This window comes from Pristis pectinata, chromosome 10 (assembly GCF_009764475.1).
Source record: "Pristis pectinata isolate sPriPec2 chromosome 10, sPriPec2.1.pri, whole genome shotgun sequence".
Classification (NCBI taxonomy): domain Eukaryota; kingdom Metazoa; phylum Chordata; class Chondrichthyes; order Rhinopristiformes; family Pristidae; genus Pristis; species Pristis pectinata.
In genome coordinates this window covers 89,867,443-89,889,553 of record NC_067414.1, presented here as the reverse complement: position 1 = coordinate 89,889,553, position 22,111 = coordinate 89,867,443, and the positions used below count along the sequence as shown (strand labels likewise).

Below are 22,111 nucleotides of genomic sequence, written 5' to 3'. Positions count from 1 at the left end.
TCTCCTCTTCCATCAGGTAGAAGATACAGGAGCTTGAAGGCACGTACCACCAGACTTAAGGACAGCTTCTACCCCACTGTGATAAGACTATTGAATGGTCCCCTTATACGATGAGATGGACTATGACCTCACCATCTATCTTGTTGTGACCTTGCACCTTATTGCACTGCACTTTCTCTGTAGCTGTGACACTTTACTCTTAACTGTTATTGTTTTTACCTGTACTACATCAATGGACTCTGTACTAACTCAATGTAACTGCACTGTGTAATAAATTGACCTGTACGATCGGTTTGTAAGACAAGCTTTTCACTCTATCTCGGTATAAGTGACAATAATAAACCAATACCAATATCAGTACCAATAAACCCCCCGAACCCCTGGATTCGATCCCAGTCTGTAATCACCCCCAGGTACCCATTATTCTATATATAAATCCCCTGAACCCCTGGATTAGATCCCAGTCTGTAATCTCTCCCAGGTATCCATTTTCCAATGTATAAACCATCTGAGCCATTTGATTCCAGTCAGCTCCCTGTTTCTTGTTTAGGTGAAGATCTCCCTTCAACACCTGCGGAGCAGTGCTGAGAAGAAGCGGAAATTACTCGGTGCCAGCTTATTTCAGTCTTCATTTAAATTGCCAAGTACATCGGAGGGCAGCTTCCAACCTCTGCCTTCTGGACCTGTGCAGCCAGAAGCCCCATCACAGACAACGTAAGATACTGAGGAGCACTAGATTGCACATTCATTGAGTTCAGTATTCCCTACCCATTATACTCCATGTGTCGTGTGAGGTAATCCTTGCTGATTGCTCTGATTGTGGTTCATTTACTGGAAATATTTGATAACAGTCAGTATACGTTCTCCTAAATGGGGAATATTATGCTGCATAATACATCCCTCTTCTACCATTTCTCCCAACCAAACCTCTGGGGTCAGGCACAGCCAAGTACATGGGTGCATGGTCAGTCCAGCTTAGAAGGATCTTCTGAACTTCTAAATCTTCTAAACTTAAAAAGGATCTTCTAAATCTAAACCCTAGCATCTTCAGAGGTCTGTCTTGTAGCCCACTGGTTAAGTTACTGGGCCAACAGCCAGAGTTTTGGACCATTTATCCAGAGTTGCATGTTCAAATCCCACCATGGGATTTTACTACTCATCTGATTCAATGTTATCCTTTAGGGGAGAGAGCTGCCACCCTTATCCGATCTGTACTCCAGAGCTATAACTGTGGTTGACTCTTAACAACTTCCCCAATTCAGGGGCAACTAGGGATGGACAATAAATGCTAGCGTTGTTTGTGACATCCGCACCTGTAGTTGTAAAAGGAATCCAACGAAACATTTGCACTCCTGCCCCAACATCTTAAGATAAGATTAGATATATTTATTAGTCACATGTACATCGAGACACACAGTGAAATGCATCTTTTGCGTAGAGTGTTCTGGGGGCAGCCCGCAAGTGTCGCTGTGCTTCCGGCACCAAAGTAGCACGCCCACAACTTCCTAACCTGTACGTCTTTGGAATGTGGGAGGAAACCGGAGCACCCGGAGGAAACCCACGCAGACATGGGAAAACGTACAAACTCCTTACAGACAGTGGCAGGAATCGAACCCAGGTCGCTGGTGCTGTAGTAACATCACACTAAGTGCTACACTACCGTGCCTGTGCCTGGGTTCCTGTTTCCACATGGTTAACCCCAGGGAATACCCCCTCCCGGTCATTGACCCAGGGGCTCCAACACAGTCTTTTTCTGCTATTGTTTTACCCATATTCAGGGTGGGCACCGGGTCTGCAGGTGAAACAGTCTGGGAATCAGACAGATTACACTGCAGAGGGGGGAGGAGTGGTGAGGGTTTGATTGAGGTGAGGCGGGGGGTGGGTTGAATTCAATGATCCTTCAGCTCTCCTACCTGAAACCCGCCTTAGGTTAAATGTCCCACTCTCCCTGTCTGATGCTGATGCTTTAGAGAACCCTCTGGAACCTGCAGGCGGTGCAGAAGGAACACTGTGGGTGGGAAGCCCCACCTCCCCTGAGACGCGCTCGTGGACTTGACCCTGAGCTCTTGGGTCCACCCAGCCTGGACGGAGGAATTCAGCGGGTCGAGCAGCATCTGTGGAAGGGAGAGGAATTGTCGATGATTCAGGTTGAAACCCTGATGCAGGGTCTCGACCTGGAATCATCGACAATTCCTTTCCCCCCACAGATGCTGCTTGACCCACTGAGTTCCTCCATCGGATTGGTTGCGGCTCCAGATTCCGCATCTGCAGTCCCTCATGTATCCAGGTCTCAGGGTAAGTTTAACACAAAAGTTGTCCCATGCGGTTTGAGTAGGGCTAACGTCAGGTGCATTTTGATTTGCTCCAACTTCCACTAACCTTTCTGCCAGTTTGGGTTGTTTTACACTAATTACCTGGTGATATCCTGCCTAAGTCTGCCTTTTGTCTACCTGCAGGGTGACGGCACCAGCGTCACTTTTCACTTTCAGTCACACATTGGAGCAGAACTGATTTTGTTCTTTCTTGCCCCACTGCGCCCCCCCCCCCCCCCGGGAGTGCTGCATTGTTGCCACCTTTTGGACGATGCATTAACTGGGTGCTTGCAAGAGATCGTCCCACTTGGCAGCAGGTTCCGTGCCCCAAAGTTTATCTCCACGGTTGACGTCACAAAAGCAAATAATTCGGCCGTCGTGATGTTGGTCTTTGCTGTATCACAACAGTGACCGCACTTCGAGGGTTATTGATTGGCTGACAAGTGCTTTGAGATGTCCAGAAGTCATAAAGGGCACAACATAAATGGAAGTTTTTCTTTCATTGTTAGAGCCTCCTTTGAACGAGACACGGTTGTACAAGGGCTGAGCTCAGGTTCTGAAGAGCGAGAGTCTCAGGCTCCAGGTAGGATCCTACATACTGATTTGTTGTAAGGCTGGTTCGCTGAAGATGAGATAAGATCTTTCTTTATTAGTCATGTACATTGAAACGCACAGTGAAATACATCCTTCTGCGCAGTGTTCTGGGGCAGCCTGAAAGTGTCGCCATGCTTCCGGCGCCAACGTAGCGTGCCCACAACTTCCTAACCCATACGTCTTTGGAAAATGGGAGGAAACCGGAGCACCCGGAGGAAACCCACACAAACAAGGGGAGAATGTACAAACTTCTTACAGACAGTGGCCGGATTTGAACCTGGATCACTGACGCTGTAAGGTGTTACGCTAACCGCTACACTACCATGCCTGCCCCAAAGGGCGTGTCAAAGGAGGTGTTCATGATAGAAAACACCCAATAGCAAAGGGGACAATGAGTGTATTGTTTCTCAAATTTCCTTATGACATAGCAGGAGGCCATTTGGCTCATCGAGTCTCTGCTGGCTCTCAGACCAATGCCATCGATGCAATTCCTCTGTAAACTATTCTCTCACACATGCCCATTAACCAAGACCTTCTGCCCAATCTTCCTTTTACCCACCTACAGCGGGAAATCTACCTTCCAACCCTCTTGGGATGTGGGAGGGAAGTGAGGCGCCCAGAAGAGGGACACAGTCACAGGGAGAACATGCAAACTCCATACAGACAGCACCCAAGATCAGAATCAAACCCAGGCCGCTGGAGCTGTGATACAGCTTGCAACACTGTTCTGCCCCACTGAGATAACACCCATCAAAGTGCTGCATGTAACACGGGGGGTATACAATCAGTCCATCCTTGTAGCTCAAACACTTCTGTTTAATGCTCAGACGTATCGCTAAGCATGAAGGTAAATATTCAGGCAGCTGCCTAAAAATTATTTCCTGGATGGTAGCAGTAACACGTTGTACAATAGAGTAGACATAACATGATTTACACTGGGGACGATATTCTGTCCATCTATTTCCTGCTAGCAATACACGTTTGACAATCTACCCTCTCAGCAGGCAGCTGCTGGCTATTGACAAGTGGCTTGTAACTGAAATCATCTTAACAACTGAACAACAAGCTGCTGGAGGAACTCGGCAGGTCAAGCAGCATCTGTGGGGGTGGGGGAAAGGAATCGTCGAGGTTTCAGGTCAAAAGCCCGAAATGTCAACAATTCCTTTCCCCCTGCAGATGCTGCTCGACCAGCGGAGATCCTCCAGCAGATTGTTTGTTGCTCCAGATTCCAGCATCTGTAGTCTCTGGTGTTGCCTTGGCAGCTGAACATCCCAAGTCACTGTAAGCAACTCCACAGAAGATCAGTTAGCCTCTCCCGAGATCTGAGCAGCTCGTCTGCCACTGAAACCGCCCGTGCCTTTGTTACCTCCATCTTGATTTATACATTGTGCTCCTGGCTGCCCTTCCTGCCAGCAAGAGGTCATCAATACCTTCCTGCTCCTACACCAATGCACCAACTCTTGTCATGCTGTAACCCCTCTGCTCGCTGACCTACTTCGTCTCCTAGTTAATGTTCTTGAAGTACTCAACTTTATACCCAAATCCCTCTCCCCTTCGCTGTCTCCGTGATCTCCTCCAACCCAACAGCCCTCCAAGAAATATCTGCTAATTCTGGCCTCTTGATTATTGTGAATTTGATCCCACCAACACAGGCGCCCACTTCTCCAGCCACTGCGGTCCCAAGCCCTGGAATTCCCCCTTTAAGCTTCTGGTATGCTTTCCTTCTTCTTTAAGACTCTCCTTAAAGCCAAGTTTTTGACCAAGCTTTAGGTCATTTGCACTATTACTTTCACCAGTGGTTTAGAGTCTGATCAAAGACTCAGCTGCCTTACAGCTATGATATAGATGCAGACCTGTAGGGGCAGAGGCATGATGTAGATTTGTTACGTGACCTCATTTGTGGATGCATTGTTGGTGATATATTAGAGTGTCCCATGACAGTCCCATCCCATGGTTATCTAGTAGAACACAGAACAGTACAGCACAGAAACAGGCCCTTCAGCCCACGATATCTGTGCTGAGCATGATGCCTAATTAAACTAATCTCTTCTGCTGCACATGATCCATCTCCCTCCATTCCCTGCATATTCAAGCGCCGATCTAAAAACCTCTTGAATGCCACTATCGTATCTGCTTCCACCCCCAGCCCTGGCAGCCCATTCCACGCACCCACCTCTCTCTGTGTAAAAAAAACTTGTCCCGCACATCTCCCTTAAACATTCCCCCTCTCACCTTAAAGCTATGTTCTCTTGTATTCAATATTTCTACCCCTGGAAAAAAAGAGTCTGGCTGTCTACCCTATCTTTGCCTCTCATAACTTTATAAACTTCCATCAAGTCTCCCCTCAGCCTGTGACACTCTAGAGAAAATGATCCAAGTTTGTCCAACCTCTCCTTATGGCTAATACCCTCTAATCCAGGCAACATTCTGGTGAACCTCTTCTGCACCCTCTCCAAAGCCTCCACATCCTTCATGTAATGGGGCGACCAGAACTGCTTATACAGCTGCAACATGACTTCCTGACTCATATACTTGATGTTCCTATTGCCAAAAGGAAACATGCCATACGCCTTCTTTACCATTCTACTTGTGTTGCCACTTTCAGGGAGGTATGGACTCAGAATGCACAGTGCTCAAATGTTGTATCTTCACAGACTTATGGGAATTGGCCCCATGGCTGAGGAAAGGGTGAGCCAGAGAGGGTGCAGAAAAGATTCATAAGGATTTTGCCAGGACTGGAGGGCTTGAGTTATGAGGAGGGACTGGATAGGCTGGGTCTGTTTTCCCTGGCACGTAGGAGGCTGAGGGGTGACCTGATAGAGGTTTATAAAATCATAAGGTGGATGGTCACAGTCTTTTTCCCAGGATAGGGGAGTCTAAAACTAGAGGGCAGAGGTTTAAGGTGAGAGGGGAAAGATTCAAAGGGGACCTGAAGGGCAAGTTTTTCACAGAGAAGGTGGTGGGTATGTGGAACGAGCTGCTAGAGGAAGTGGGAGAGGCGGGTACAACAACAACATCAAAAAGGCATTTGGATAGATTCATGGATAGGAACGGTTTAGAGTAATACGGACCAAATGCAGGCAAGTATGACGAGATAAGCCAGGCACCTTGGTCAGTATGGATGAGTTGAGCTGAAGGGCCTCTTCCCGTGCTGTAGAACTCTAGGACTCTGTAAGCGAAGGATCTAATTTAACTTACAGCTGACGGTGAAGATGTCTCCGCCTTCGGACTGAAAGGGAAGAGGAAGAGCAGGAGCTGTGTGAATCCGGCCCCGCTGACTGAAGCGGAGAAACCCCCCCTTCCAACGGCAACCAACCAGAGCACAGGTGAGCGGCGCATGCGGACAGCCATGCAGGGGGAGTTATTGGACCACAGCACAGACCTCTGGTGGGCAATGCGGACCGATGGATCCTTCCACTGAGGGTAGCTGATCGTCCCCACCGGACTCTCCTTCAGGGTGAGGAGAACCTCACCAAAGCGAGGGGATGTTTTGCACAACCCCATGTTGTAGTAGACTTAAGTGCCCTCACCCCTGTGATGCACCCTCACCCTGCCCAAATGGCTCATTGTGGACAAGGCAATGGGTGGGGACAGCAATAGACAGCCCGATCACATCAGAAGACGGTTGTCATGGTGCTCCCCTCTTACATGACAACCATCTAGGCTGGGGTTTCACTATGTAACGTCTGACCCTAATAACTCCTTGAAAATTTGTAGGAGATGCCAATATACCCAGAGGTAATAGCTGGCTGGTGCAGTCATTGAATTAGAACATAGAACAGTACAGCACAAGGAACAGGCCCTTCAGCCCACCATGTCTGTGCTGCCCATGATGTCAGATTAAACTAAATCTCTTCTGCCTGCACATGATCCATAGCCCTCCATTAAATGTGCCTGTCTAAATGCCTCTTAAATGCCACTATCACGTCTGTTTCCACACCAACCCTGGCTGCGCATTCCTGCGTTAAAATAAAACTTGCCCCACACATCTCCTTTAAAACTCGAGTTGAGTTTGAGCAGGATATCCAGAGTGAGAATGAGGGCAAAACTAGTCCTGCAAATCTATGTGTAATTACAGAATTGGAGCATTTGCAGGTGAGCCAAGTAAATATATTGAGTTGAGTATGTAATTTAAAAGGTGTTTCTTAATGATTAGTATCTGACACTGCACCAATAGCAGACTGTTCCAACTGGAATAGAGAGTGGAGAGTTGTACAACACGGCTATAGGCCCTTCGGCCTTCCAAATCCATGCGGGCCTCTAAACACCCATTTACACTAATCCTCACTAATCCTATTTTATTTTGCCCACATTCCCATCTACTCCCTTCAGATTCTATCACTCACCTACACACTAAGGGCAATCTACAGTGGCTAGTTAACCCACCAACCCGCACACCTTTGGGATGTGGGAGGAAGCTGGTTCACCCGGAGGGAACCCACATGGTCACAGGGAGAACATGCAAACTCCACATCGACAGCACCGGAGGTCAGGATTGAACCGGATCACTGGCCCTACGAGTTGCACCATAGTGTTGTCCTTAGAAGGAGGGTTGTCAGAAATCTGTTGCTATAGCTAATGAAGAGTTCTCTTAAAAAACTTTCAGTAAGGTTATCCTTTTTCATTCAATGTCCCTTTAGCAAATTTCATTCGAGAGCTTTGCTCCTCTGATTGATACGATTAAAGAATTCTCCTCATCTATTCCCAGTTCTTTTTCACTATGGACTAGGGTGTGATTGCTAATGTCGGACTTTGTTCGCTAATGCTAGTAACAGGTCCTTAAGAAGTTGGCACAGGTTGTTGGAGAGATGGCTTGCTAGGAGCCCAGAAGGGTCCTTTTCGTAAACAGTCAGCGTCAAATGCAAACTCAAATCTCAATCTGACAAGATTAATGACAGCTTTTTCCTGCCGCTGATCATCTCTGCTGCTATGCCAGCAGGGCACAGTCTGATCCAGAGTCCACCATCATTGGCAGAGAAGGTCAAAGGTAAAAGGTCATTGGCCAGCCAGACCACGGACATCTCATTCAGGTTGAGCACGGAGATGGGTCCAGACGTAAGCAGGCGGGAGTCGGTGGAGGGTGAGGAAGCAGAGACTGAAGAGAGGGTGAGTGATCTGAAAGAATGTTATATCCAATTCATGCCCTCCAGCACAGAAGAAAGTCAGTTAGCTTATTGTGCCAGGCTTTTGAAACTAGTTACAATCTGCTCTCCCTTTGACATGGCTCTGCAAATGTTTCTTCTTAAGCATTGACCAAAACCACACTTGAAAGCTATGAATGAATTTTCCTGCTCCCCTCCTTTCGGGAGTGCATTCTAGATCAGAGAAACACACTTTCACCAGCACCTTAGAAAGTAAAAAGCAGAGTGGGTTAGTAGAGCAAATGGATCCAAGGATTGAAGTGAACAAGCTAAAAGTGACTTCGCAGATTAGTGAAACAGTTAAAAATGCAAACCACGGTTATTTGTAGGTCTATTTCTAGGGATGTAGAATTCCAAAGTTGGGTTCTTTTGTGGGACTCTCATCATAGCTCTGTGTCCACAATATAATGTGGACATTGAAATGTTGGCAAGATTTCAAATAATGAGGCAGCCAGGATCTTTTTCCTAGGGTAGAAATGTCGAATACTGGAGGGTATAGTTTCAAGGTGAGAGGGGGAGAGTTTAAAGGGGATGTGTGGGGCAAGTTTTATACACAGAGAGTAAAAACGTTCTGCCAGGGGTGGTGGTGGAAGCGGATACGATAGTGGCGTTCAAGTGGCTTTTAGATAGGCATATGGATATACAGGGAATGAAGGGATATGAATCATGTGCAGGCAGAAGGGATTAGTGTAACTCGGCATCATGGTCGGCACAAACATTGTGGGCTGAAGGGCCTGTTCCTGTGCTGTGCTGTTTTACAAAGACTGTGCCACAGTCAGGCTATCAAGGAAAATTGAGGTTGGGTGTTTATTTTGAAAAAAAAGACAATGGAGAGCTAATAGAGGCCTTTAAAATGATGAATACATTGGAGATATGTTAGATATGAAGAGAATGTTTGCACTTGTGGGAGAATCCGAAAAGATGAGATAGTTACCAACATCAACCAGGGAAATAAGGGAAGTCTTTCCTCAGAAAGTGGTTAGACTATGGAACTCACCACCAAAGGAAGTGACAGAGGCAAATAGCAGCACCTCAGAAAAAGAAATTAGATGCATTCATGAGGGGAAAAGGAACAGAAAATTACGGTCACAGGTTGAGGTGGGGAACATGGAATGCGATGAGATCAGGGAGAGTAAAACCAACAGCACAGACGCACGGCCTTTGCATTCTGGAGGAAAACAAAGTGCTGGAAGAACTGGGTGGGTTGGACGGCATCTGTGGAAGGGGAAGGAATTTCAGGTCGAGACCCTGCATCAGGACCGCAACGCCAGGTCTCGATCTGTAATGCGACACTTCCCTCCCACCCCCCCCTCCACAGACGCTGCCTGACCTGCTGAGTTCCTCCAGAACTTTGTCGTTGCTCCAGATTCCTGCAGTGTCTTTGTATTCTTAATCGGTGAACTTCACTTGAAAAGTCTTGAAGCTGAAGGTCGTAAGTAAAAGCAAAAGTTGATTTGCCGATTAAGTCTTGTCCGTCAAACTGGGGTTCTTAAACTCCTGGTTGATTGTTGGCTTTTGCTGCCAGTTTTTTCCATGACAGTTCTCACTCCTGAATGAGTAGCCATTTCTGAGATTGCTCCTAACTCTGCTGTTCTTTTTCCTTGGATACTCTGGTGGCCTAGAATGTGACTAAACTTTGCTGGCCCTTCCATTGGTTAGTGCTATGGAGACCCCATTTTGTAACTTTGTTTGATACTTGGTGAAAGCTCTGCTGTGGCAGAGATTCTCACGGTATCTAGATGAGAACTTGAATCACCAAGACATAGAAAGCTATGGACCAAGGGCTGGTAAATGGGATTAGGATAGATGGGGACTTGATGGTCAGCATGGACATGGTGGGCTGAAGGGCCTACGAATGTGCTGTATGGCTCTGCGACTCTTGCTACTTGAGATTCTGGGTGTAATTGTTTTGACTTCAAACCTCGCAGCCACCTGACTCGTCACAGCTCTGCCACATGACGATCTCAAAGTCAGCGCAGGAGAAGATGCGGCAGAGACGAAGGAAGGAGGCAGAGCAGCAACAGCTGCAGAAGGAGCGGGAGCTGACGCGACAGCTGAGGGAGCGGCTGCAGGACATCGACCCCTACAGTGCCTCACTCCCGGGTAACCCGCCAAAACTCAGGGGCAGAACCAGGGAAGGGAAAAATTTGAAGGGAAAGAATGAGGGAGGGAGAGATTGAGGGGAAAGAGAATGAAGGAGGGATAACGAACTTGAGGGAAAAAAGCTTGAGGGAGGGAGGGATGGGGAGTTTGAAGGGAAAGGGATTGATTGACGGAGGGAATTGAAGGGAGGATATTGAGGGATGGGAAGTTTGAGGGGAAAGATATTGAGGGAGGCAGGGAGAGAGGGAGAGGTTGAGGGGAAGGGATTGAGGAAAGGACAGGAAATTTGAGGGGAAAAGGACTGTTGGAGGTGGGGAGGGTGCTGCAGGTTTTGAGGGAGAGTTTGTGAGGAAGGGGATATTTCACGGATGGAGGGATTTGCGAGAGCTCAAACTTTGAGATGGCTGTGAGAGGTACTGGAGAATGGAAATTTGCACAATATGTTATAGACTTGACTCCTGTTCATCTGCTTAAAGACTGGGCATGCCTTTGACTATCACAACACACCACTGGCCTGACTCCCATAAACATTGTGTGTAATCTCGCCATCCCATCACATGAAGGATGTGGAGGCTTTGGAAAGTGTGCAGAAGAGGTTCACCAGGATGCTGCCTGGATGGGAGGGTATGAGCTATAAGGAGAGGTTGGACAAACTTGGGTTGTTTACTGTGGAGCATCGTTGTTTTCTCTGAAACATTTCTACTCTGGGAAAAAGATTCTGACTGTCAGAATCTTTTTCCCGGGGTAGAAATGTTGAACACTAGCAGACATGCATTTAAGGTGAGAGGGTAAGAGTTTAAAGGAGATGTGCAGGGCAAGTTATTTACACAGAGAATGGGGGGTGCCTGGGACGGGCTGCCAGGGGTGGTGGTGGAAGCAGATGGAATTGTGGCGTTTAAAAGGCTGTTAGATAGACACATGAATATGCGGGGAATGGAGGGATATGGATTATGTACAGGCAGAAGAGACTTAGTTTAATTTGGCAACTTGTTTGGCACAGACATTGTGGGCCGAAGGGCCTGTTCCTTTGCTGTACTGTTCTATGTTCTATGAACTGCTCGTCCAAACCTTGCTGCCTGGACTTTACCACATAAATCTGCTTCACTCTTTCACCCTTCACGCTGTGATTTCTACTTATATTGGGATCCTAGCTCAGTAAACCTCAGTTTTAAAGCCGTCAGCTTGTTTTCAAATCTCTCTGGCATCTTGTCTCTCCCAACTCCGTAACCACCTTCAACCCTACAAACCTCTTGAGAGGAAAACGGAGAATGCTGGACCTGAAACATTAACTCTGTTTCTCTCTCCACACATGCTGCCTGATCTGCTGAGTGTTTCCAGCATTTTCGTTCTTTATTTCAGATTTCAAACATCTGCAGTTTTTTGCGCTTTGATCACCTTATTCTCTTTTGTTCTTTATCAGTTTAGACTGCTTTAGATTTTTATGAAGCTTTTTGGGATGTCAAAGTTGAGTTTATTGTCACATGCACAAGTACATGTATGCATGGATGCAATGAAAAACTTACTTGCAGCAGTGTCACAGGCACATAGCATCGAATGCACAACATTCACAAGAAAAACATGAATTAAAACACAAATTATACACAATTTGTACAAGAAAGAACACAATTAGAACAAAAAAAAATGAAGTCCACTTTAGGTCAAAGTGGTCATAGTGTTGCTATACTGAGGTAGTGATTGGGGTTGTGCAGGTTGGTTCAAGAACCGAATGGTTGAAGGGAAGTAGCTGTTCTTGAACCTGGTGGTGTGGGACTTCAGGCTTCTGTACCTCCTGACTGATGGTAGCTGCGAGAAGCTGGCATGGCCTGGATGGTGGGGATCTTTGATGATAGATGTTGCTTTCTTGAGGTGGTGCCTCCTGTAGATACTACCAATGGTGGGGAGGGATGTGCCTGTGATGTATTGGACTGAGTCCACTATTCTCTGCAGCTTCTTACATTCCTGTGCATTTGAAGTGCAATGTTTTACTGTATTAAAAGCTCTATGGAATTGCAGGTTATTTTGAGGGTCAGTTTGAAAACACGTTCTTTGTGCAAAAGGTAGTGCATATTTGGAATGAGCTGCCAGAAATAGTGGTTGAGGCGGGCACATTAGCAACATTTAAAAGCCATCTAGATAAGTATATGGATAGCAGAGGTCTAGTGGGCTATGGGCCAAACACGGGCAGATGGGACTAGCTCACTGGGCAGCACAGTTGGCATGGACGAGTTGGGCCAAAGGGCCTATTTCCGTGCTGTATAACTCTATGTTAAAATGACAGACAGTATCCTTGTGTTTTGTGTGTAGTTCAGGAATTACTGAACACCAGGGAGTTCAACAACCTCAGCCTCAGTTCCCCGGGTCTCAATCATGGAACTTCCCTCCGCAAACGGATCAACCGTCCCTCGCTGCCAAGTATTCCAAATATATCCCAGACGTACAACGTGCCTCGACATTTCTCTGGTAAGGAAAGTGACTGGTGATGTCCAACTGCAGCTGGAGTCATCCATTGCACTGGTTGTTTTGGCTGATATGGGGGTACGGTTAGTGGAGACGGGGGCAAGTTGTGGGGAAGAAATGTTGGGGACTAAATGGGAAAAAGGAGCAGGTCATAGAGTCATAAAGTACCACAGGCCCTTAGTCCCATCTAGTCCATGCTGACCTGATCTTCTGCCTAGTCCCATCTACCTGCACCCGGACCATATCCTTCCAATCCCCTCCCATTCATGTACCTATCCAAACCTCTCTTAAATGTTACGATTGAAACCGCATCCACCACTTCCATTGGCAGCTCGTTCCACACTCGCACCACCTTCTGAGTGAAGAAGTTTCCCTTCAGATTTCCCCTTATATATTTCACCTTTCACCCTAAACCTATGACCTCTAGTTCTAGTCTCACCCAACCTGAGGGGAAAAAGCCTGCATGCATTCACCCTATCTATACCCCTCATAATTTTATATACCTCTGTAAGATCTCCCCTCATTCTCCTGTGCTCCAGGGAATAAAGTCCTAACCTATTCAACCTTTCCCTATAAACTCAGGTCCTCAAGTCCTGGCAACATCCTTGTAAATTTTCTCTGCACTCTTTCATGCTTATTCATATCTTGCCTGTAGGTAGGTGACCAGAACTGCACACAATACTCTAAGTTCGGCCTCACCAACATCTTGTGCAACTTCAACATAACATCCCAACTCCTGTACTCAGTGCCCTGATTTACGAAGGCCAAAGTGCCAAAAGGTCTCTTTATGACCCTATCTACCTGTGACGCCACTTTCAAGGAACTATGGATCTGTATTCCCAGGTCCCTGGGATGCTGGATTAATGAAGGGATTTTTTTCATTTTAAAGCTAGATCTGGCTGATGTGACTCTCCCTTCCACTCCAGCCTATTCCATTAGGTCAGCAGAAGGTCATTTACCTTTCCTTCAACCACATTCTGCCCTCTGGGTGTGTCTTTGTCTCGTTTATTGTACCTGGTTGATCATTCCAAACATTCACCTTCTTTTTCTCTTCAATAACGTACAAAGAACAAAGAAGAAAGTATTAATTTTGCATCTCCTTTTAGGAAGACCCAAGCAATAATGCACCTTTGCAAAGTGTAGTCATGTGAAGGTGCAGACACATGAGTCAGGAGCAGGGTAGACCACTTGGTCTCTCGAGACTGCTCTGCCATGTAATAAGATGTTGGTTCACCTGATTGTGGACATACCCTTGCATTCCTGACTACTTGTGGTCACCTTGTTTATTAAGAATCGATCTATCTCCACCTTAAAAGTATTCAAAGTTGAAGACAGTTCCAAAGGCTCATGTCCATCAGAGAAAAAAAGTTTGCATCATTTCTGCCTTAAGTGGATGACCCCACCCCACCCCGCCCTTATTTTTCAACAGTAACCCCTTGTTCTAGATTCTCCCTTCGGGGGTTGAGGGAGGGAGGTGGAACGCCCTCCTCACATCCACCCTGTCAGCATCCCTCAGAATTTTAATTTTCAGTCAAGTTCCCTCTCACTCATCTAAACGCCAGTAGATACAATCCTGGCCTGTCCAACCTTACCTTGTCCGACAATCCACCCATTCCAGGTACTAATTTAGTAAATCTTCTCCAAGCTGCTTCCAATGCATTAACATCCTTCCTTAAACCACGGTATAATGTGGCTTCATCAATGCCCTTTGTGATTGAAGTATAACTTCCCTACTTTTGTATTTGATTCTTGCTCAGAATGTTCTCTGCCAGTGAAGTAACCTCTCATTCTTCCAAAATCTAGCGAGTGTAGGCCAATCTTGATTTTTCCTCAGAGGACAACAGTCTCATCCCATTGCACTGCCACACAAGTATATCCTTGTTAGGGACATATCTGGGTGTGTTGTTGCCTAACTGATGGGGACTGATTGCCATAACTTGCTAAAGCTCCAGTATCATGCAAGCATCAAGGTGAACTAATGAATGGACTCTTCCTTTTTTTTTAGTCTGCTAATTCCTTTAGAAAATGTAATGTATTTGAGTTTGTATGGGGTCACACTCTCTAATCTGCCCGCTGTTCCCCAGCTCACTCGTTACCTGACTTTCCCCTGGATTCTCCAGAAGGAGAGAAGGAATCGGACGAGGAAGAACCATTGGAGATAAGCTTGTTCTCCCGTCAGGAGCAAGGACTGACCGAGGCACTGAAACTCCTAGCTAACAGCGACTGGTTAGAAATTTCACTGGATTTAAATAGACTCATAGCTTTGTGGCAATGTGTGTGGGTGAGGGGGCTGTTGGGAAAGGCAAGGACAGGAGCATTGGAAAACCGGGGAGAATATTCCCCTCAATTTACCTTGAGGATGTGGGGCAGCACGTGGGTTGGGAACCTGTTCACCAGTTCCCTGACATTTCCACAACTTGCAGCTGAAAGCAATGGAAGATACCTGCCCTAATATGGGCAGGTGTGTGCAAACTAAATACAAACGAGGGGATTACATAAGAAATAGGAGCAGGACATGTGACTCCTTGAGCCTGCTCTGCCATTCAGTGGCATCATGGTCACTCTGATCTTGGCCTCAGCTCCACTGTCCTGCCTGTTCCCCATAACTAAACATTCCAAAAAACTACCCACAAGGTTTAGATGCTGGAATCTGGAGCAACACGCAAAGCGCTGGAGGAACTCAGCGGGTCAGGCAGCATCTGTGGAGGGAAATGGACAATCGGTGTTTCGTTGGTCTGGACCCGAAGATCTATTCCTTCCCCACCTTGAATATATCCAGTGATTCTGCCTCTACACAGCTCAGAGAATTCCAAAAAAGTCAGGACCTTTGAAAAGACGGAACTCCTCCACTTAAGTGTATGACTCCTTATTCTGAGACTATGTGCCCTGGTCCTAGATCCCCCCGCCCGCCCCACCCCCCTTCCCCCCATGAGGCAAACCATCGTCTCAGCAGCTACTTTTGTCAAGCTGCCTCAGAATCTTGCAGACACAAGTCACAAGATTTCCACCCTTCCCTCCTCACCTGGATCCTCCTATCGCTTGCCACTGAACATAGAATAGGAAAGCACTGGGCAGGCCATTCAGCCCACGATGTTATGCTGACCTTGATGCCAATTTATACTAAATGTCTTCTTCCTGTGTATCATCCACATCCCTCCATTCCCTTCATATTCATGTGTCTATCTAAAAGCCTTTTAAACTCCACCAAACTGCCTGCTTCCAGTACTACCCCTGGTGACCCATTCTAGGCACCTACCACTCACTGTGTCAAAAACTTGCCCCTCACGTCACCTTTAAACTTCCCCCTCCACCCCTCCAACCTTTAAAGCGTGTCCCTGGTGCTTGACATTTCCACCCGCGCCCCCCCCCCCCCCCCCCCCCCCCCCCCCCCCCCCCCCCCCCCCGCCGGGAACAGATTCTGACTCTCTACCCTATCTATGCCTCTCATAATTTAGAAAAAACTCTACCAGATCGTTCTCTTGCCCCACCCCTTCCCCTCACCTCTTTATACTGGCTATCTCCCATCTACTCTTTCAGTCCAGATGAAGGGGCTTGACCCAAAATGCCAGATGTCCATTTTCCTCTACAGATGCTGCCTGACCCGCTGAGTTCCTTCAGCAGTTTGTTTTTATGCCTCAGTCATATAAGCTGGGATGCACAATAAATGCTGACCTCAGATCCTTGGAATGGACAAATAAATAAAATGCCTTTCTGATCATTTCTTCAGCAGCATCGTTGAGGATGCATAGGACTTCCTTAGCCTGTGCAGTCAATCATAGGATGATCGACTGTGTAGGTAGCAGTAACATTTTTAACAAAGTACTAAAGTCAGTGTTGTGATAGTGGCTATAGCTTTACCACACATCAGGAGGCTAGGGATGCCTGATATGGTATCTACCCCACCATCTATTCTGATGGAGTTGACCCACATAGGCCAAGATCTCATGAAGATCCCAGAGATAATCTTTTCCATTGCCCTGATGCCTGAAAATTGGCTGGGCCTTTAGGTCAGACAGAACCTTCTGTGATAAAGTTTGGCAAAGTTCTGTCAATGCAAGAAGTTCTGGCTCCAGTGGTGGGAAATCTTACTGGAGCAGGTGAGCTTGGTCATAAGTGCGTCATGCACACGGGTGTTGTGATGTAATCTCCTGAAGCTTACTGTGTGTACATAGATTTGTCGATCTCAATCAACAATCATGTAGCACATAAGAATGTTGTGGTACACATTAGAATTTCTGACCCCCCCCCCCCCCCCCCCCCCCCCCCCCGCCCACCCCAAGTCTTTAAATTAGTAGAGGTTTGGACCTGATCCAAATGACAATGTAAGACTGACAGATTGCTCAGTGATCTGATGTGCGTGTTGTGACTTCCACTTGGTTCTGTCCTTTCAGGGAGATGAAGAGGCAGGGGTTGTCCAGTGTTCGCCACTTGGCCCGATTCCACCAGGAGATTCTCATAACGAGGCTTCATGCTGTCTGCTTGGCAGTGATGAAGGAGGTGAGTGATTTACCAAGAGACTAGATCCAAAAGGTTCTTTTATGTTCATGGAATGGTGGATGTCACTGGCAAGGATGTCATCTGTTGTCCAACCTCAACTCCCAGGGGTGAATAGCTTGCTAATCCTTTCCTAGGAGCAGATAATTGCATCCGTCATCACGTAGATAAGGATGGCAGATATCCTTCCTTGATAAAGAACATTCATGCTTTTTTTCCCCTGACAATCTGGCCATTACTGTCAGTGACCTTTCATTGTGTAATGCCTTGAATTCCCCAGCTTCTGTGGTGGGATTTGAACATGCATCAACATTCTGGTCTTCTGGATATCAGTCCAAGTAGCTTGATCACAACGCTACTGCAAATACAGACCGAGTCTCAAGTTCCTGAAAGACAAGGAAGGTATATTCTTAGATTCATCACAATTTGGAAGTGAAGGGCAGCAGATTTGTGAGCACCTGAGAAAAGTTATGTTAATGTTTTGGGTTGGTCTTCTCCCCAATACTAGTAAGGTCTTTCTAACCACACCTCATGAATGAACTAAAAAATCCCACAGCTCAGTGCAAAGTTCAAGAGCAAGTATCTCCTATCCCTCATGTGCAGTCATTAGCTATCTTACTCTGACACCATCAGGTCCATACCCGCTCCTATTAGTCCCATTGTCCCTTTCCTTATATCCTTGTACTCCCCTCCAACTTATTCTCTCTCACATGCCCATCACCTCCCTTATTTGGTTCCATGTTCCACCTCCCTTTCCTATCAGGTTCCATCATCTGCAGCCCTTTGTTGCCTCTACCTATCGCCTCCCAGCCTCTGTCGCTGTTTCCATCCTTGCCTCCTCCATCTGCCAATCACCCCTCCTCACCTGGATTCCTTTGCCACTTAGTGATAGGAAGGAATAACGTACAATGGCCAATTAACCTAACAGCACATCTTTGAGATGTGGGAGGAGACTGGAGCACTGGGTGGAAACACACGCAGTCACGGGGAGAATGTGCAAACTCCACACAGACAGTGCCCGAGGTCAGGATTGAACCTGGGCCCCTGGAGCTGTGAGGCAGCATCGCTAACCATTGCACCACCGAGCCATCCCAGTCCAATCCCTTATTTTTTGGAACCAAATTCCACTTGTGACGTTCTGTTCTAGATCTATCCTGGGGCATACGGGCAGATCCCTTCCACCTAAATGTGGCCACCTAAAGCAGACAGCAATCTACTTGACCAGTGAAATTTCTGGCAAGATGCCAAAGGGAAGTCAGTTCAACTTTAGAATCATTGCACTAACTTTAAGACCACTGAGGATTTTGACATGAGAGAGACTTGGAGATGCTGGAATCTCCAGTCTCTCTCATGTCAAAATCCTCAGTGGTCTTAGAGCAAAAAACAAATTGCTGGAGGAACTCTGTGGGTCAAGCAGCATCTGTGGAGGCAAAGGGATAGTCAACGTTGCGGGTCAAGACCCCGCATCAGGACTGAGAGTAGAGAGGGGAGGTCGCCAGTATAGAGGCAGGGGCTGGCAAGCGATAGGTGAATCTAGGGGAGGAGGGATATGATGGTCAGATGGATCCAGGTGGGGAAGGAGACAACAGCTGGTGGACGATAGGGAGATACAGACAAGCAGAGAGACAAACATTGGACAGATGGAGCCAGGTGGAGAGAGGGGAGGGGAGGGCGAGATAAAGGCTGGAAGGTGTTAGGTAGAGAGACAAGAAGCCACAGCTGCTGGAATCTGAGAAGTAAGGAAGGTGATGAGTGGAACCAGATAAGGGAGGGACGATGGGCAGATGAAGCCAGTGGAGGAAGGGACAGGGGACCCAGTGGGTGCAGTGCGTGGGTGATTGGCAGAAGGAACCTGGTGCGAGAGGGGAATGAAACTGGGTGACAGGGAGAAACCAGAAGGAGAGAGAAAGGAACACAGGCAGTGTGGGTTATCTGCAGTTGGAAAATTCAACATTCACTAAACGAGTTATCGAAAAAAAACTTTTAACTACGAAAATTCACCAAACAAGTTATCACAACAACAACAGCCTGCATTTACATGACAGTGCTAACATAGTGAGATGTCCCCACTAGAGGGATAGTCACTGGAATTTGGCACCAAGCAACATGCAGCGAATTAGGGCCAATGACAAAAGGTGAGTTGAGGGTGGGGGGGTTAGGTTTTGTCATCCTAAAGGAAGGATGGGGAGGTAGAGAGTATTGAATTCCACGGCAGTGTGCAGGGCAGGCACGGTAGTGTAGTGGTTAGCGTAACGCTATTACAGTGCCAGCGACCCGGGTTCTATTCTGGCCACTCTCTGTAAGGAGTTTGAACGTTCTCCCCATGTCTGCGTGGGTTTCCTCCGGGTGCTCCGGTTTCCTCCCACATTCCAAAGACGTACGGGTTAGGAAGTTGTGGGCATGCTACGTTGGCGCCGGAAGCGTGGCGACACTTGCAGGCTGCCCCCAGAACACTACGCAAAAGATACATTTCACTGTAAAGATGTGCATTTCACTGTAAAGATTTTAAAGATACCTTATCTTGGGGGACATGGTGAGAGATTAAACTCAGAGATCAATTGGTCAATGGTATCAAAGTGCCCAGAGTTGGAGGGGTAGAGATATATCCGAGGGGTGAGATCAAGGATGGATTTGAAAACAAGCATAAGAATTTTAAAACTGAATCTTTGGCTGACCAGGAGCCAGTGTTGGGAGATGGATAAGCAGGAGTTAGAACACAGAGCACATAACATAGAACAGTACAGCACAGGAACAGGCCCTTTGGCTCTCCATGTCTGTGCCGACCATGATGCCAAGTTAAACCAATCCAGTGGGACAACTGCTGGCTTCACTACCCGATACAGAGCCTGTCTGCCAGTTTTCAGACAAGACTGAATCTACACTTGACTTTTGTTCCAGTATTTTGAATGTCTTGTCAGCGATTCAATGTACAACCAAGAGGCCTTTCAGTATTCATGAGTAGCAGTCTGGCTACAGAGGGGGTTGGAAACCCCAGCTGAAGCGACTGGTTCCAAAGATTACAAGGGGGTCCATGAGGCTTAAATATTGTGATAATTGCGTCAGGAAGTTCACAAATGTAAAATATTCTCCGCCCACTCTCTATCCCAGTTGTAGGGCTGGTGGCTGCTCATTGGATATCTCGGAAGCAACCTGTATCAATCTTCGAATGTGTATCCGAGACTCAAAGATTGGGAGCCACTGATCTACAGAACATTACGGCACAGGAACAGGCCCTCCGGCCCACCATGTCTGTGCTGACCACGATACTAATCTAAACTATTCCCATCTGCCTCCACATGGTCCATACCCCTCCATTCCCTGCCTGTTCATGTGCCTGTCTAAATGCCTTTGAACATTGCTATCGAGTTGGTGCAGGTTAAGATTGCAAGCAGCAGGGTTTACAGGGAGGAGAATGAGGGAGCCCAGACAGTAACTGGTCGGCATGGACCAGTTGGGCCGAAGGGCCTGTTCCCGTTCTGTGTGACTCTGTGGCTCTCGCAGCTTGTTGGAATAGGTAGCATAAACCGGGATGATGGTTTCAGCAGGATAAGATATCTTCATTAGTCACATGTACATCAAAACACACAGTGAAATGCATCTTTTTGCGTAAAGTGTTCTGGGAGCAGCCCGCAAGTGTCGCCATGCTTCCGCAGCCAACATAGCGTGCCCACAACTTCCTAACCCATACGTCTTTGCAATGTGAGAGGCAACCGGAGCACCCGGAGGAAACCCACGCAGACACAGGGAGAACGTACAAACTCCTTACAGACAGTGGCCGGATTTGAACTCAGGTCGCTGGTGCTGTAAAGCGTTACGCTAACCGCTACACTACCGTGTCTGCCCTACTACCATGCCTGCAGTGGCCGAGTGGCCGGTGAGATCGGTGAGCAGTTAAAGTGTTGACACTAAGATGTTTTTTTTCTTCCCAGGTTAATAACTTGCGGTCCAAGGTTGCCCGCTTAGCGATACTGACTCTTGGGGAGCTCTTCTCCCAGCTAAAGAGAAACATGGACCAGGAGGTGGAAGAGGTGGCCAGAATCCTGCTGCACAAGACCGGCGACTCCAACGAGTTCATCCGTGCAGAGGCTGTCAAGGCGCTGGGCATCATGACGCAAAGCGTGAGCCCATCCCGGGCACTGAGCGCCCTCATTGCAGGTGGCTTAAAGTAAGGAAGTATGTGAGCTGAGCTTGGAAGGGCTTTACTGGCTGTAGGCAGTGTCTGTAGATAGCATCTCGGATACGTGGGCTGGTCTCAACATCAATGACCAGCGTGATTTACTGAAAGGCTTTACCCCTTTCCTGTGGGCCACTCATGTCCACACTTGTGCACATTGCAATAAACTTGACTAGACTGGTTTGTCAAGTCAAGTCAAGCTTATTGTCATATGCATAAGTACTGTGAGGTACAGGTACAATGAAAAACTTGCTTGCAGCAGCATCACAGGCACATAGGTTCAGACAACACACAGAACATAAATTATACAAACAGTGAAGAAAAAGACGGTGCAAAGCAAGACATTACTGCAAAAAAAAACCGCAGAGACAAGTCTATGGCAGTGCAAGAGGTGGCCCGTAGTGTTCTGTTGCTGAGGTAGGGTTATGGTTGTGCAGGTCGGTTCAAGAACCTGATGGTTGTAGGAAAGTAGCTGTAGGAAGGGCATTGGTCAGACCACAGTTGGAATATTGTGAGCAGTTTTGGGCCCCATATATAAGGAAGGATGTGCTGGCGTTGGAGAGGGTGCAGAGGAGGTTTACGAAGATGATCCCGGGAATGAAAGGGTTAACAGATGAGGAGCGTTTGATAGCTCTGTGCCTGTACTTGCTGGAGTTTATGAAAGGGATAACAGATGAGGAACGTTTGATGGCTCTGGGCCTGTACTCACTGGAGTTTAGAAGGATGAGGGGAGATCTCATTGAAACCTACTGAATATTGAAAGGCCTGGATAGAGTGGACATGGAGAGGATGTTTCCAGTAGTGAGAGAGTCTAGAACCAGAGGGCACAGCCTCAG

General features: G+C 47.3%; 1 protein-coding gene across 1 annotated transcript in view; it reads left to right on the top strand.

Annotated features, from left to right (window-relative positions):
* The window catches only part of LOC127575014 (TOG array regulator of axonemal microtubules protein 2-like), a 102,550-nt gene that overhangs the window by 58,454 nt on the left and 21,985 nt on the right, over positions 1 to 22,111 (top strand). Inside the window, exons 7-15 of the mRNA XM_052024607.1 lie at positions 551 to 714; positions 2,822 to 2,895; positions 6,107 to 6,232; positions 7,843 to 8,012; positions 9,976 to 10,150; positions 12,455 to 12,610; positions 14,692 to 14,833; positions 16,999 to 17,104; positions 21,031 to 21,266. Of these exons, the coding sequence (XP_051880567.1) occupies positions 551 to 714; positions 2,822 to 2,895; positions 6,107 to 6,232; positions 7,843 to 8,012; positions 9,976 to 10,150; positions 12,455 to 12,610; positions 14,692 to 14,833; positions 16,999 to 17,104; positions 21,031 to 21,266 (1,349 nt within the window). The remainder of the gene's footprint in view (positions 1 to 550; positions 715 to 2,821; positions 2,896 to 6,106; positions 6,233 to 7,842; positions 8,013 to 9,975; positions 10,151 to 12,454; positions 12,611 to 14,691; positions 14,834 to 16,998; positions 17,105 to 21,030; positions 21,267 to 22,111) is intronic.